General features: G+C 38.9%; 1 protein-coding gene across 1 annotated transcript in view; it reads right to left on the bottom strand.

Annotated features, from left to right (window-relative positions):
* The window catches only part of ttc12 (tetratricopeptide repeat domain 12), a 28,104-nt gene extending 15,171 nt beyond the window's left edge, over window positions 1-12,933 (bottom strand). The window contains exons 1-9 of the mRNA XM_056440777.1: window positions 12,816-12,933; window positions 11,067-11,221; window positions 10,268-10,289; window positions 9,540-9,617; window positions 9,301-9,422; window positions 8,937-8,996; window positions 8,604-8,675; window positions 6,579-6,639; window positions 4,879-5,067 (exon numbers count right to left, since the gene is read on the bottom strand). Of these exons, the coding sequence (XP_056296752.1) occupies window positions 4,879-5,067; window positions 6,579-6,639; window positions 8,604-8,675; window positions 8,937-8,996; window positions 9,301-9,422; window positions 9,540-9,617; window positions 10,268-10,289; window positions 11,067-11,221; window positions 12,816-12,870 (814 nt within the window). The 5' untranslated portion in view covers window positions 12,871-12,933. The remainder of the gene's footprint in view (window positions 1-4,878; window positions 5,068-6,578; window positions 6,640-8,603; window positions 8,676-8,936; window positions 8,997-9,300; window positions 9,423-9,539; window positions 9,618-10,267; window positions 10,290-11,066; window positions 11,222-12,815) is intronic.
* Between the last annotated feature and the right edge of the window lie 872 nt (window positions 12,934-13,805).

Below are 13,805 nucleotides of genomic sequence, written 5' to 3'. Positions count from 1 at the left end.
TAATGACATCTATGCTATGGAAAGAATCACCTTCTCCCTCCGCCTTCAGAGAAGTATGTTTATTCAACTCTGGGACAAGTGGGTGAAATATGCAAAACCAATACGGACAGATCCTGTGGAGATAATAAATGAATGACCCTGCAACGCTGCTCTGGTTAAGGAAACCTCTCCGACCTCTATCCCTCTCCCTCCCTCGTCTCCCCCTTGTCTGATGTATTTCTCTGTTTGTTTGTACACTCTCCCAAAAATGTTCAATGTTATTCAATTTGAAAGACTGGATGGTATACAGGACTGTCTCAGAAAATTAGAATATTGTGATAAAGTTCTTTATTTTCTGTAATGCAATTAAAAAAACAAAAATGTCATGCATTCTGGATTCATTACAAATCAACTGAAATATTGCAAGCCTTTTATTCTTTTAATATTGCTGATTATGGCTTACAGCTTAAGAAAACTCTAAAATCCTATCTCATAAAATTAGAATATTTCCTCAGACTAAGTTAAAAAAAAGATTTATAACAGCAAAACAAAATCAAACATTTGAAAATGTCCATTAATGCACTCAGTACTTGGTTGGGAATCCTTTTGCACGGATTACTGCATCAATGCGGCGTGGCATGGAGGCAATCAGCCTGTGGCATTGCTGAGGGTTTATGGATGCCCAGGATGCTTCAATAGCGGCCTTTAGCTCATTTGCATTGTTGGGTCTGGTGTCTTTCAGCTTCTTCTTCAGTCAGTGATGGTTTGGGGAGCCATGTCAGCTGCTGGTGTTGGTCCACTGTGTTTCATCAAGTCCAGAGTAAATGCAGCTGTGTACCAAGAGATTTTAGAGCACTACATGCTTCCGTCTGCTGAAAAGCTCTATGGAGATGAGGATTTCATTTTCCAGCATGATCTGGCACCTGCCCACAGTGCCAAAACCACCAGTAACTGGTGTACTGACCATGGCATTACTGTCCTCGATTGGCCTGCCAATTCCCCTGACCTGAACAGTGAACCCCATAGAGAATTTGTGGGGTATTATGAAGAAGAAGCTGAAAGACACCAGACCCAACAATGCAAATGAGCTAAAGGCCGCTATTGAAGCATCCTGGGCATCCATAAACCCTCAGCAATGCCACAGGCTGATTGCCTCCATGCCACGCTGCATTGATGCAGTAATCCGTGCAAAAGGATTCCCAACCAAGTACTGAGTGCATTAATGGACATTTTCAAATGTTTGATTTTGTTTTGCTGTTATAAATCTTTTTTTTTACTTGGTCTGAGGAAATATTCTAATTTTATGAGATAGAATTTTAGAGTTTTCTTAAGCTGTAAGCCATAATCAGCTATATTAAAAGAATAAAAGGCTTGCAATATTTCAGTTGATTTGTAATGAATCCAGAATGCATGACATTTTTGTTTTTTTAATTGCATTACAGAAAATAAAGAACTTTATCACAATATTCTAATTTTCTGAGACAGTCCTGTATATTGAATACTACACCTGTGCTGATGTATACTTTATAAATTAAGATACTATCCAAAAACGAAAAATACAAAATTATAAAAAATAAAAATAAAACAATAATGGTGCATCAAAGAACCTTAAAAATGGTTTATTTAAGGCAACATTTTTGGTTCCACAAAGAACCTTTCAAACCAGGGTTCTTTAAATAACCATTTACTTAAAGAGTTCTTCAAAAAACCTATAATGATGCATCAACGAACTTTAAAAACATGGTTCTTTAAGGCACCATTTCTGGTTCCACAAAGAACCTTTTAAACCAGGGTTCTCTAAAGAACCATATCCCTAAAGAGTTCTTCAAAGAACCTTTAATGGAGCCTCAAATAACCTTAAAAACATGGTTCATTAAGGCACCATTTCTTGTTCCACAAAGAACCTTTCAAACCAGGGTTCTCTAAAGAACCATATCCTTAAAGAGTTCTTCAAAGAACCTTTAATGGTGCCTCAAATAACCTTAAAAACATGGTTCTTTAAGGCACCATTTCTGGTTCCACAAAGAACCTTTCAAACCAGGGTTCTCTAAAGAACCATATCCTTAAAGAGTTCTTCAAAGAACCTTTAATGGAGCCTCAAATAACCTTAAAAACATGGTTCTTTAAGGCACCATTTCTGGTTCCACAAATAACCTTTCAAACCAGTGTTTTCTAAAGAACCATATCCTTAAAGAGTTCTTCAAAGAACCTTTAATGGTGCCTCAAACAAACAAAAAAGGTTATCAGTAGGTGATGGTTCTTCGTAGAACCGCAAAGCCTTTTATGGAACCATTTAAGAACCATTATTTTTCTGTGTGCTGCAGGAAGTAGAGCAGGGCAGTGAGGGAACACTTTGAGGTCATGTCATGTCAGCCCTTTTGAGATCCTTTCAGATGGGAGTTATGTAAGTTTTGCCCTTTTCCATTGAATGGCACCATGAGACGGGCTTTATGTCCTTTGACAGAACATTTGTATTCATCGAAATGAAGAAGAAAAGAGTGATTGGATAAGGAATGTTTACCATGCTTTAGTGGGCAGCCAGAGCAAAGAATATGGAGTTCAAACACAATCACAGAGTTAGCAATGAAGTGGGTTTGTTGACATCTGGTTTGCTGAGCTTCAAGCTTCCCTCGATCAAATCTATCAGTCTTCACTGTGTTCAAAGTACCTGAACTCCTAAAATGACTGTATCCGAGCAGCAACGTGGAGCAGCGCGGCAGAACTCTATTTTTCACAGGTTCTTTCTGAGCTGAGATATAACAAAATAAATTGGGCCATTGACCTTGATGTACTAATAGTTTATATTTCAAAAGCTGCGATTTCTGCCTTTTTGGCAATAGCTCCAGAGATATAAATCACCAGTTTCAAAGTCTTTTCTTGGGTCAAAAACATTTCCAAAGATATCAGCGGCTGACGGAGGAGGAGGAGGAGGAGGAGGAGGAGGAGGAGGGGTGAACAACCTGGTGGAGAGCAGCTGCAGCTCGTCTAAGAATGGCCCCTTTTCATACAGAAGAGGACTCGGTAAACACATGTTGTAGGAACATCATGTGCATCATAAACACAAAGGCACATTCCTGCTCATCCTGTTTGGTTTCATTCATCCGGAACATGTCAGAATGAACTCATTCTAAGACGAAGATCGACATGATGTGTCGCCTGCAGCCATTTCCTCAATCATGTTACAGGATCTCTCGTTTTGGTACTACTTTGATGAACAGTTGTGGTGTGGACAAATACTCTTTTTTTAACGAAATTTAATAAGGTATTTATTCTCGATCCGGGAGGTTGCTAGAAAATAAAATACCCTGTTCATCTATAGGTCCTCAGGCCAGCCCGTCATCAATCTACACAGCCAACAGGCTCTAGCTACACACCATTTGACAGGATTGAGTGCAGGTAATGCCACTGATGTTCTGCTATCGCAGGTGTGTCATTGAATTGCACCTTAAACAAGCCCAGAAGGCTTAATAGTGTTAACTGTCATCCCGTAAAATTCCCCCTCTTCATCGGCTCAAAAACACAAAATAGATAAAGAGCAATGCTTCCACTGCCCTTCACTAGCTGGAAGTTAATTATTCATAACGTCACTTAAACGATGGAACAGCTAATGCTGCTGGCTCAAAACGACCCACGCATCAATACAGCAAGCAAATTACATCATCATTTATAACGCGTGTAATTCTGCTAATGGAGATGATCACAAATCAAATCACACCCACATTGGGGATTTCCATCCTCTCCAGGTATGACCAAATAAACATAAATATACACAAATATTTTTTTAGCTGATTATGGTATAAAAACATGAATAATTGTGTTCCGCAGAGCTATTTCTATGCAGCTGTTCGTGTTACATTGTCTTGTGTACACCTGGCATGTGCACAGTGGCCAACCACGGCAGGCAGCACTGAGTCGCTGCTCTTTCAGGGTGGCGTTAGACTCTATATTGGAAAGTTGCTCATGGAGACAAGCAAATGGAGCGTGAAGATGAATCAGTGACGGACGGCGTTAGGTCAGCCCTCTCGTCCACCGTCATAAAACCAGACATGAAACAATCAATTTTGCAGCCCTGCTTGACCTGATTCAATGCCCTAAAATGCTCGCCGGGAGTTCTTAAAGGAATACCGTACCCCCAAAATGACCGTGTGTATTGTCATTACTGTGGTACAACCTTTAGTTGATCGGAAAAAAAGAAGAAAAAAAATGAAGTCCCGATGAATTCAAGTAAGAGCAAAACTTTATAAAACTCTCAAACAACTTGAGCAGTATGCTCTCCACTAACCCTAACTATTTAAAACAGTTTGAGTTTGTGCAGGTAACGTATTCATATGGACACGCATGGGAAGTGTGCCTGCCTATTTTTGTAACTTCCTGTTCTGCTTCTCCTGTTTCTCCTCTGTTTTGATTGTTTCATTCCCTTCAATTGCCCTCATCCTCTCCTCTCTCTCCTTAATTGGTTAATTACCTTCACCTGACCTCAGCCACTCCTCTGTCTCCTTGATTGGTTAATTACCTTCACCTGACCTCAGCTACTCCTCTCTCTCCTTGATTGGTTAATTACCTTCACCTGCCCTCAGCCACTCCTCTGTCTCCCTGATTGTCTCATGCTGTACACCTGTGTTTTCCCCCTCTATATTGAGCCAGTCTTTCTCTTGTCTCCTGCTGGTTTGTTGTCTTTTTCTCAGTATTCCTTTTTAGTACTGTATTCATAACCTTTCGTAATGTCATATATCTTCAGTCGGCGGCGATGTTTAAAGCGGTACTTTAGGCTAAATCTTTTTCGGACCATTCCAGCCACTAAACTTAAAACATCCATAAGCCGAACAGTGAAGCAGGTTAAAGTTAAAGAGATTGAGGTGAAATAGAATTGTGCAAAGTGTCTCCTCTCGGAACTCTCACAGTCGGTAACGGCTTGTGACAGGAGCTCCAATCCTCCAGAGTAGTACAAAGGAATCTGGCCAGGTCTTGAAAAGCTCTCCAGCAGCTGGAGCACTCTCGGTCCATTCCCCTCTCCGTTGACGAACTCTTGTCTTGCATTCGTCTCCTGATTCTCTCTTCCCTCTTCTAAATCAATCTGGTCCAGGTATTCTGCAAGGAGAAAGCAAAGGCGAGACGATAAGGAAAGGAAGTGAAGTGTTCCCGTCGCAGAAGAGAGAGGGAGGAAAGTGTCATAATAGTGAAACAGCCATTCCTGAGATGAACAAATCACTTGTCAGTTGCCATAAACATGCAGCACCTGAGTACCTTAGGCATGCAGGTATTTGGCCTACTTGGGCAGGATTACAAAAGTAATACAAGCAGATGGAAACGATAGCATGGAGACTTCACAGTGGTCGACAGATGCAAGTAATAAAAGGTTTAAATTAGGGCTGTCGGCGTTAACGCGTTAATCTATAAAATTAATTTGGCCGCGATTATCGCACTAAAATATTTTAACGCAACTTTGTTTACTTCCGGTGTCGTTGAAGTTTTTGCACTCCTCTGAGTGTCAAACCGTGGCAGTCCGCCTCCTTCCTCCCGTCTGCTGCTCGATATTCACAGAGAAACAGAGGGCGACGTGTCGGTGACGCGGGGCGGAAGGTAAAGGGGACTTTTTGTTTTGCTCCGGAGAGACGAGAAGTGTGAACGACACGTCGAGACAGAATGACATGCTGCTGTAGAGACGATCAACAACAAACGTTTAGTTTAATAAAAGAATAAAGACGTCTTGAAGGAAAGAACCGTACATTACTTCTGCTGTAATCTGGCGCTATAGAGAAGATTACAGGGGGCGGGGCCTCACCCTGATGGAATGGTGGGGGAAACACTGGGATGTGTCACATGCAAAAGACTTTAAAAGGTGAATTTACATTTTTTTGTAAAATCGAGAAAATGCCTCCAGAGGGTTAACGTGACACATTTGAATGTCAGTCAGTTTATCAAGGCCACTGGTTCTGCTGTTTATGTTAAAGATGACAGGACCAATGGGGTCTCTAATACACCTTGTTTTACTAATCTGGATGTTTCACTGAAGAAACTATTTATCATCCACGATATTAAATACCTCGCTGGCACTTTATAGGTAGGAGCTTCTTTGAAAACACAGCTCTGTGTGAAGGTTTGTCTTTAAAAAGAATACAATTAAACAAGTGTCTAAAATACACGCTGTCTGAAGTGGTTTATCATTCATTTAGAAGATTTAGTCTTTAGAAGAAAAAAAACTTTTAATCTCGATTAATGAATTTCAAAATGTGCGATTAATGAGTTAGTTTTTTTTAATCTATTGACAGCCCTAGTTTAAATGCTCAATATGTAGAGTGAATTCTTTTCAAAGTACAAAACTATTGAATAAAACTACAATTACTGGGATGAAGACAAAATGTTTCTTTTTGGTGGGCAACAGGAGAGTGACTAAGTCTCGCAATTAAATGAGCTGCAGTCAGTGAGACGGCATAACCGGCAACCGACGGCACGACAATGTATCCCACTCTTTTGATGGGCCTAACTTAAATGGCTTGACGTAATACATTGTCAATTAAGGCAGTTATCACAAAAGGACTCGGATATAATAAAGTATATTCTAACCTAACCTCGTCGGGGGAAGAAAAAAATGTCTTTACCTTTCACCATCTTCTCCTTTAGAGGGTCAATTTCCACAATCTTTTCAAAGCAGTTTCTAGACTGAAAAAGGGAATAATTCATTTCATCACTGGTTATTAAAAGGGACCATGTACAGTTCAAACATAAATGTCACCATTTGATGCATCGTACAATATTGTAGCTACAGCTAATTTGCATATGTAGTCCCTTGACAGACCATAACCAACATGAAACAATAACAGACAGCACATACACTACCGTTCAAAAGTTTGGGATCACTTAGAAATGTCCTTATTTTTCAAAGAAAAGCACTGTTTTTTCAATAAAGATAACATTAAATTAATCAGAAATACACTCTCTACATTGTTAATGTGGTAAATGACTATTCTAGGTGGAAACGTCTGGTTTGAAATATCTCCATAGGTGTATAGAGGCCCAACTCAATATATCCAAAACTGTGTGTATGTTTTTTACCAAAAGAAACTCTGATAGTGTAGAACCGGATGTTTTTGTATCTGGGGGTTGTATCTGAATACAAGTACCTGGGAGTACTTTTGATTCAAATCTGTCTTTCAAATCACAGGTGAAAATTCAATCTATCCACCTCCGATTCTGTCAACAGAGGCAGCTAAAACATTCATGCATTCAATGGTTATTTCCCATATCACCTACTGTTTAACAACCTGGTCACATGCTAGTGCCTACGCTCAAACCATTACAGTCATTATACAGCGTACACTCAAAACTCTTGATAAAAAAAAGTTCTGTCTCATCACTGTCCTATTCTAAAAATACAACTTGCTTAGTTGGGATAACTTGATTAAATATGTACGTCTGTCTGATGTACAAAATCATACATGGATTGACCTCTCCTCCTCTCAAACAATTTGTCACCACCTCACAAGAGGTGCAGCAAGAGGAGTCATGCTGCTTTCTCAGTACAAGCAGCAGTTCACTGGAACTACATTCCAGGATCTATCAGAGAGCTACAATCATTCAACTCTTTAAAGCAGAAACAAAGAAATGAGCTCTGTCAGCACTAGACTGTAACTACCTCCTCCATCTGTCCAGGTTGGACTTTCATTTTGTCTGTCTGTCAGTTGTTGTCTGTCTGTTGTCCGGTCTCTGTATGTCTTGACTTGCTTCACCTGTTTGCAGTTGTATGTCACATTTAGTCTGTAAGCTTTTATGTTGTATCTCTGACATTATGTTTTTATTCTGTCCATTTTAACATTGTTCTCCCCTATTTTATTTGCTTTATCTGTAGATTGTATTTGCAATCTTATGTTTTTAGGTTTGTTCTTAAACATCAGCAACATTGGGACTACAGATGAAAATAGCCACTGCAATGTTTTTATCAATGTGCACTGTCCCTTATTAAATAAACCATTTAAATAAATTTCCATCAACTATCACTCCAGTGTTCTAATGGTACATTGTGTTTGCTAATCGCCTTAGAAGACTAATGTCTGATTAGAAAACCCGTGCAATTATGTTAGCACAGCTGAAAACAGTTATGCTGGTGATATAAGCTATACAACTGGCCTTCATTTGAGCTTGAAGTTTGTAGAACAAAATTAATATTTCAAATATTAATCATTATTTCTAACCTTGTCAATGTCTTGACTATATTTTATATTCATTTGATAAATAAAAGTGTGATTTTTCATGGAAGACACGAAATTGTCTGGGTGATCCCAAACTTTTGAACGGTAGTGTATGTGGTTATATGATGTGCTTCGCTTCTAAACCCGTGGAAATGTAAATTATTTAGTTCACTCTAAAAGACTTTCCATCAGGTGTATTACACACACATCTTCACCAGATTTAAATATTAAATGCAAACTTATCTTCCCCGTGAATGGATTGAAATACCAATACAACAAAGGTGTTCCAGAAGATAGCCGTGAGCGTAGGACAGCGTGTATGCTTGCTATCTATTGCAGGCACACACCTTTTGATTGTAGGGCAATATTTACACTATAGCGAGATTAGACGAGTAGAAACCAGGGTTGATGAGATGTAATGACAGTGTTCATTCTTACCTCCTTATATTTCTTCACGGCTCGATATGCTTTCCCCATGTGTAGGTAAGCCTTTATGCACTTCTCATCACACTGAGAGAGAGAAAATGATAGCAGAGTCAGAAATACATGTTCAATATGGATCTTTAAAGGCACCCTCCCCTCCAGGAATGTGTTACAGTGATATGATTACAGAAAAACAACAGTTGATGTAAATACATACTTCGCAGCCCACTGATTACCCACTCGACCCATTAGCCTATTAACCATACCTCCTCTGAACGCCAAGATTATGATTATTATGATGAATAAGGCACCAAGTGACTGACCTTAGTTCCCAGCTATAGGCCTTACCTTCAAGGCCAATTCACAGTCACTGATGGCCTCCTTGTACCTCCCCAGCTTGATGTAAGCCTAAGTGGATTTAGACGTTAGACAAAAAACTGAATCAAAAAATGACCTTTCAAAGTAGAGAATGTGATTAGTCGCGAGCATTGTTTATTTATTAATATATTACTGCGCATACTTTCAAGATGCTTTGAATAACTGCCAACCCTCAGTTGCCTTGAAACATTTTACAATCCAAAGATTCCTGTTTTAATTAATGCCTCACAGTTATAGGCACACAAAAGCAGATTTTTCTGTTTCTTTTTCCACGTTTGCCTTTTAATCTGGGATACATTTTAAGCGATTAAGAACATAGTTTGAAGATGTTCACTTGTGCTCGGTTGGTGTACAATGGCTGCAGGTCCCTCAGTTCAGCCAAGCCATCGCTGTAACGCTTCACCGCAGTGTCGTAGTCTTCTCGAGCGTACGCTTCATTTCCCTCGTCTTTGCATTCTGCGGTAACAGACGGTACCAGATGCATAAACAGATGCATTGGTAGTCAAACAGAGCAGCAAGTGCAGCAAATGATGCACCTCCAACAGCATTTTAAAGGAACAGAGAATAACACACCGGTTGCCTTTTTTGCTTTTTCATTCCTCCTCACTCTCCTGTCTTCAGCATCTCTCTCCATATTCTTCATGAAAGTCTCTGGTAAGAAGAAAAAAAACAGAAATATTGGGGGGGGAAATGGAAATACAAGCTTTTAAGATCACTTCTCTTTTATTCTGGTACTAAATGCTCATATTTAGGGCCTTGGTGGTTAAACAGTCAGGACTACAAGTACGCTGTCAAATAAGCATTGCACGAGGCCTCCAGACAAACCAACAGAAACACATCACTCGCGTCCAATCGTTCATTTCCTCTTAACCACAGTGGAGCACTCCTTGCTATATGACACACTGACAGTTTGATAAGGGAGGGAAATGTCCGACAACTCAATTGACAAAGATATCACAAAAGGTGGGGGCATCTGAACTGGTTTGAACAGGTGAGTGGCAGATAGCACAAAACACAGTCACCCTTGAAAAATAAAATTCAAGAGGGCCGCCATCGATGGAGGCACACCTCGTCTCATCCTCCTGCGGCATATGGTGAGTCACAAACCTGCTAAACAGAGACCGTAGAATACCTACTTACTATAGAATTAAAACTGAAATCAGATGCATAGAGGTTATATTTATTGCTGTAATGTGTTTGGCTGAGAATAAAACATGTATTTGTATGCACAATGAGGACATGTATGTCTGCTGAAATAAGGTTTAAATTCAGTGCAAGGGAAAACCAAATAACCTGCTCACCTGGACTGTCATTCTGCAGCTCCTGTAAAACAGGAAAATAAGAAGTAAAGAGAATTTTAACCAAAAAAACCATCTTGTCCCTTCTTACATGACCAGAAATGATGAGGTGGATACACAACAAGAGGGGTGTGTGTGTGTGTGTGTGTGTGTGTGTGTGTGTGTGTGTGTGTGTGTGTGTGTGTGTGTGTCGTTACTGCTCGCCGATCGTGGGACGGGTTGAAGAAGTTTGATGAAAAAAGAGATTCGATGGACAACAGAACTTAATAAGAATATTGGGTTTATTCTTAACGAGCACAGGTCGGGGAACAAACGCCTGCAGGCCGTTTGGAGTACTTTCAGGCACCGAGTTGAGTCTCTCGAACAAGCATTTTAACATACGTTTTACACACAACAAAAGAGGTGGAGTTTAATATTCCCGGCCTTCGTGGACCAATCACATGCAGGCGTAATTACCTAATCCTGGGAACTGAACGGGTTGAACCTAAACACACGTGAAACCCCTAAATTTAACCCCCGTGGCCTCCGTGGCCCGGTTGAAGACAGGTGAGAGCACTTAATGTTCTAAAACTTATCTAGTAGCCCCTCGCCATGTTCTCAACCTGCACCCCAGCGGCGCAATCTCCCAAGGCCAAAGGCACAGTCGTACAGGTGATTTACCCGTGGGCGCTGACATTGCATGTATTCGAATAATCCTGATATTACAGGGTGCATGAAAATATACCACAGAAGTATAGACAGAGTGAGAAAGACGGAGGACGATGGAAGGAGGACTCGGGTGACTTTGTGTGCATGTGTTTACCAATGAAGGCTGAGGGGAGGGGCTTGTGTTGATTGTCGTCTTGTTGACTTTTGTCCTGCAGGGTTCTTCCAAAGCAGTGATGTAGCAGTCAGCCGTCTCTATTGCTCTTTGCTGGACATCGACATCAGGAGACTTTAGATCCTTCACGAGCTCACCTGAAAGTTATGAATAATATGTTTGACTTTTTACAGGCGTGACTCACATATTCACACAGAGCACAACATGACATCCAGTTCGACGCCAGTAAGAACGCGATTCTGACCCGGAGAACCAAAGAGAACAAACGTGTAAAATCGCACACGTCTCGACGCTGCACACTTGCGGTCTAATTACAAAAAAGCAAACCTGCAGAGACTTCGAGGAGCTTATATAACCCTTTATTTTACAGTTCACGTGTGATGAAATTTAATGACTTGGTTTATTATAAAATAATGCAGACAATGCACAGAGCTAAAGCAAAGTCACTGCCAGACTGTGTACAAAGTTTATTTTCAATACATGAGTGTAAATATGATTTGAGAGATGTTTGTAAGTTCACGGTACAAAAGGCTAAAAAAGGGATTAAAAGAAGATGTATTTCTGTTGTACGAGTCCAATTATGGAATAATGTTGAAATGGATGTAAGACTGGTGAACTCCTTTTTGGTTTTTACGGGAATTATTTATAAAACAATTCTTGAGTTATAAATGTAATTAAAAACGTATTAATATGGAAGATGTATGTGGTAGTATATATAAATATATTTTGTGTTTTATTTTGTTTATTGTTCTTTTGTTGTTGTTGTTTTTTCTTTATTTTATATTAATTTTCTGATTTATTTTGATTTCAATTTAGGATAGGAATTTATAAGCATTTTTTGCTTATACCTATACCTTTTCAGTCTTTCTCTTTTGTATATTATTCATGATAATATTGTATTGTATTTGATTTGATTGACTGAATAAAATACAGGGAAAAAATTTAAAAAATAATGATGCCATGTGAGTATTATTGAAGAGACCGAGATGGAGTGGTGCCAGTGAAATGTGTGTGGCTGCAGGAGTTAATGCTTTCCAAGCTGTTTTAAGAAATCTCATGAATAAATGTATCTTCTGGGTTGATGACATAAAGTTTAGGAATTATAAACGCTACCAGTCCCAGCTGTGGAGACATTAGTACAACTGCTTATTTCTAAAGCATTTGTAGTTCTATGTATTTTTGTGTGTGATTTTGTGTGTATTTTATTCTATTTAATGTATTGTACTATCTGGACCTTGAGTCTGAAATAAAAGTGTGATTATAATTCTGCTTATAGTAATCACATGTGTTGTGAAATGTCCAATTGAAATACTTTGGTTTTCACTATTGTTTATTTTCACCTGATTGAAGTTTCATACAATTTATTTAAAAAATGTAATATATTTTAACCTTGCAACTCTGAAGGGTTACAGAAAACGTTACGTCGCTGACGTCATTAAGATATCTGTTATCGACAGCGTTCACTGGAATGTGGTCACGTTCGGCAGCTAATATTACTATTAACGTCAACATGTGGCGTAATAAACAGTAAACTGAACCACATCAGTCATTTCAATGAGTTGGGAAATATTTCTAAATTAGTTGACGTTATACTGCATTATCTAACTCGATTATAAAGCTATCTGGCGTTAACTTCTTTGGTAGTTTAACGCTAACTGTTAAGCTAGCGTTTTACGTGAATTGCTCCCCTTGAATCTGGCACAATTAAAGTTTAACCGTTATATTACTCACTTATTTTGTCAACATTCTTCAAAAAACTCTCCATGTCTTCAAGTGTGTCCGTCATGCTTGACCCTTTCCGGTCTGATTTGTATTATTTAGCGTTAATAAGATAATAAATTCGCTCTATTTAAAGCTAGATTTCACTGTGACTAGTCAGAAGTCTCGGCGTTGAGTTGCCATAGTGACGTGATGCATTCAGGGCCGCTCGTAAACATGTCCGCTAATCTTGAAAACACACACTGTCGTTATGCAAACGTAAGCCGGCGTAGTGGATACTAAGGAAAGAAAAGCTTAAAGTTGTTTATTGATTCCCCCAGGTTGTCTATAAACGAACTAAATCACACCCAATGTCCTTTTCGCATATCAAAATGTGTTACTTACAAATTATTTGTCACGTAGACTTAAGAATTGAAGCAGAAGCCATTGTTTATCTGATTTTCATGGCAGCACTTTAAGGCAGCACCTGGGTGTTCACGTTCCCTCAATCCAAATCAATTATATATGTTTTCTCAGTAATAGATCTACACTGCCTCCTTGTGGTTAAAGCTACATGGTAAATTAAAATGTAATGTTTCCGAACGATTACGAGATGATCTATTTGCATACAAATATAAAAATACACTGAATAAATATATAATGGAATATAGACAGAAAATTTGTTATTCTTATTAATTACGTTATTTTCTTTTTTTTTTAAACGCTCTGCCAGTTTGAGCCACATCAACCACATAAAACAAATATTGATACAAGCACAATGAGAAGATGAATATTATTTCAAAAATTGCATGTGTAATAATCAGTTCTAGATTATTTGAAAATGTCTAAAAGTTACTGAGCATATAGCTACAGGGTCTGTGAAGTGACTAAGGAAAAAAAGAAAAGACAGACATAAGTAGAAAATATATAGTAAATTAATAGCTTAAATGTGTGTGCCTCATGCATTTATCACTGTGTAACAAACTATGTGTCAACAATTACAAATAAGGTTTATCACATTCA

Source organism: Pseudoliparis swirei, chromosome 20 (genome assembly GCF_029220125.1).
Source record: "Pseudoliparis swirei isolate HS2019 ecotype Mariana Trench chromosome 20, NWPU_hadal_v1, whole genome shotgun sequence".
Lineage (NCBI taxonomy): Eukaryota > Metazoa > Chordata > Actinopteri > Perciformes > Liparidae > Pseudoliparis > Pseudoliparis swirei.
Note: the sequence above shows the minus strand (reverse complement) of the source record. Positions and strands in the feature narration are given on the sequence as shown.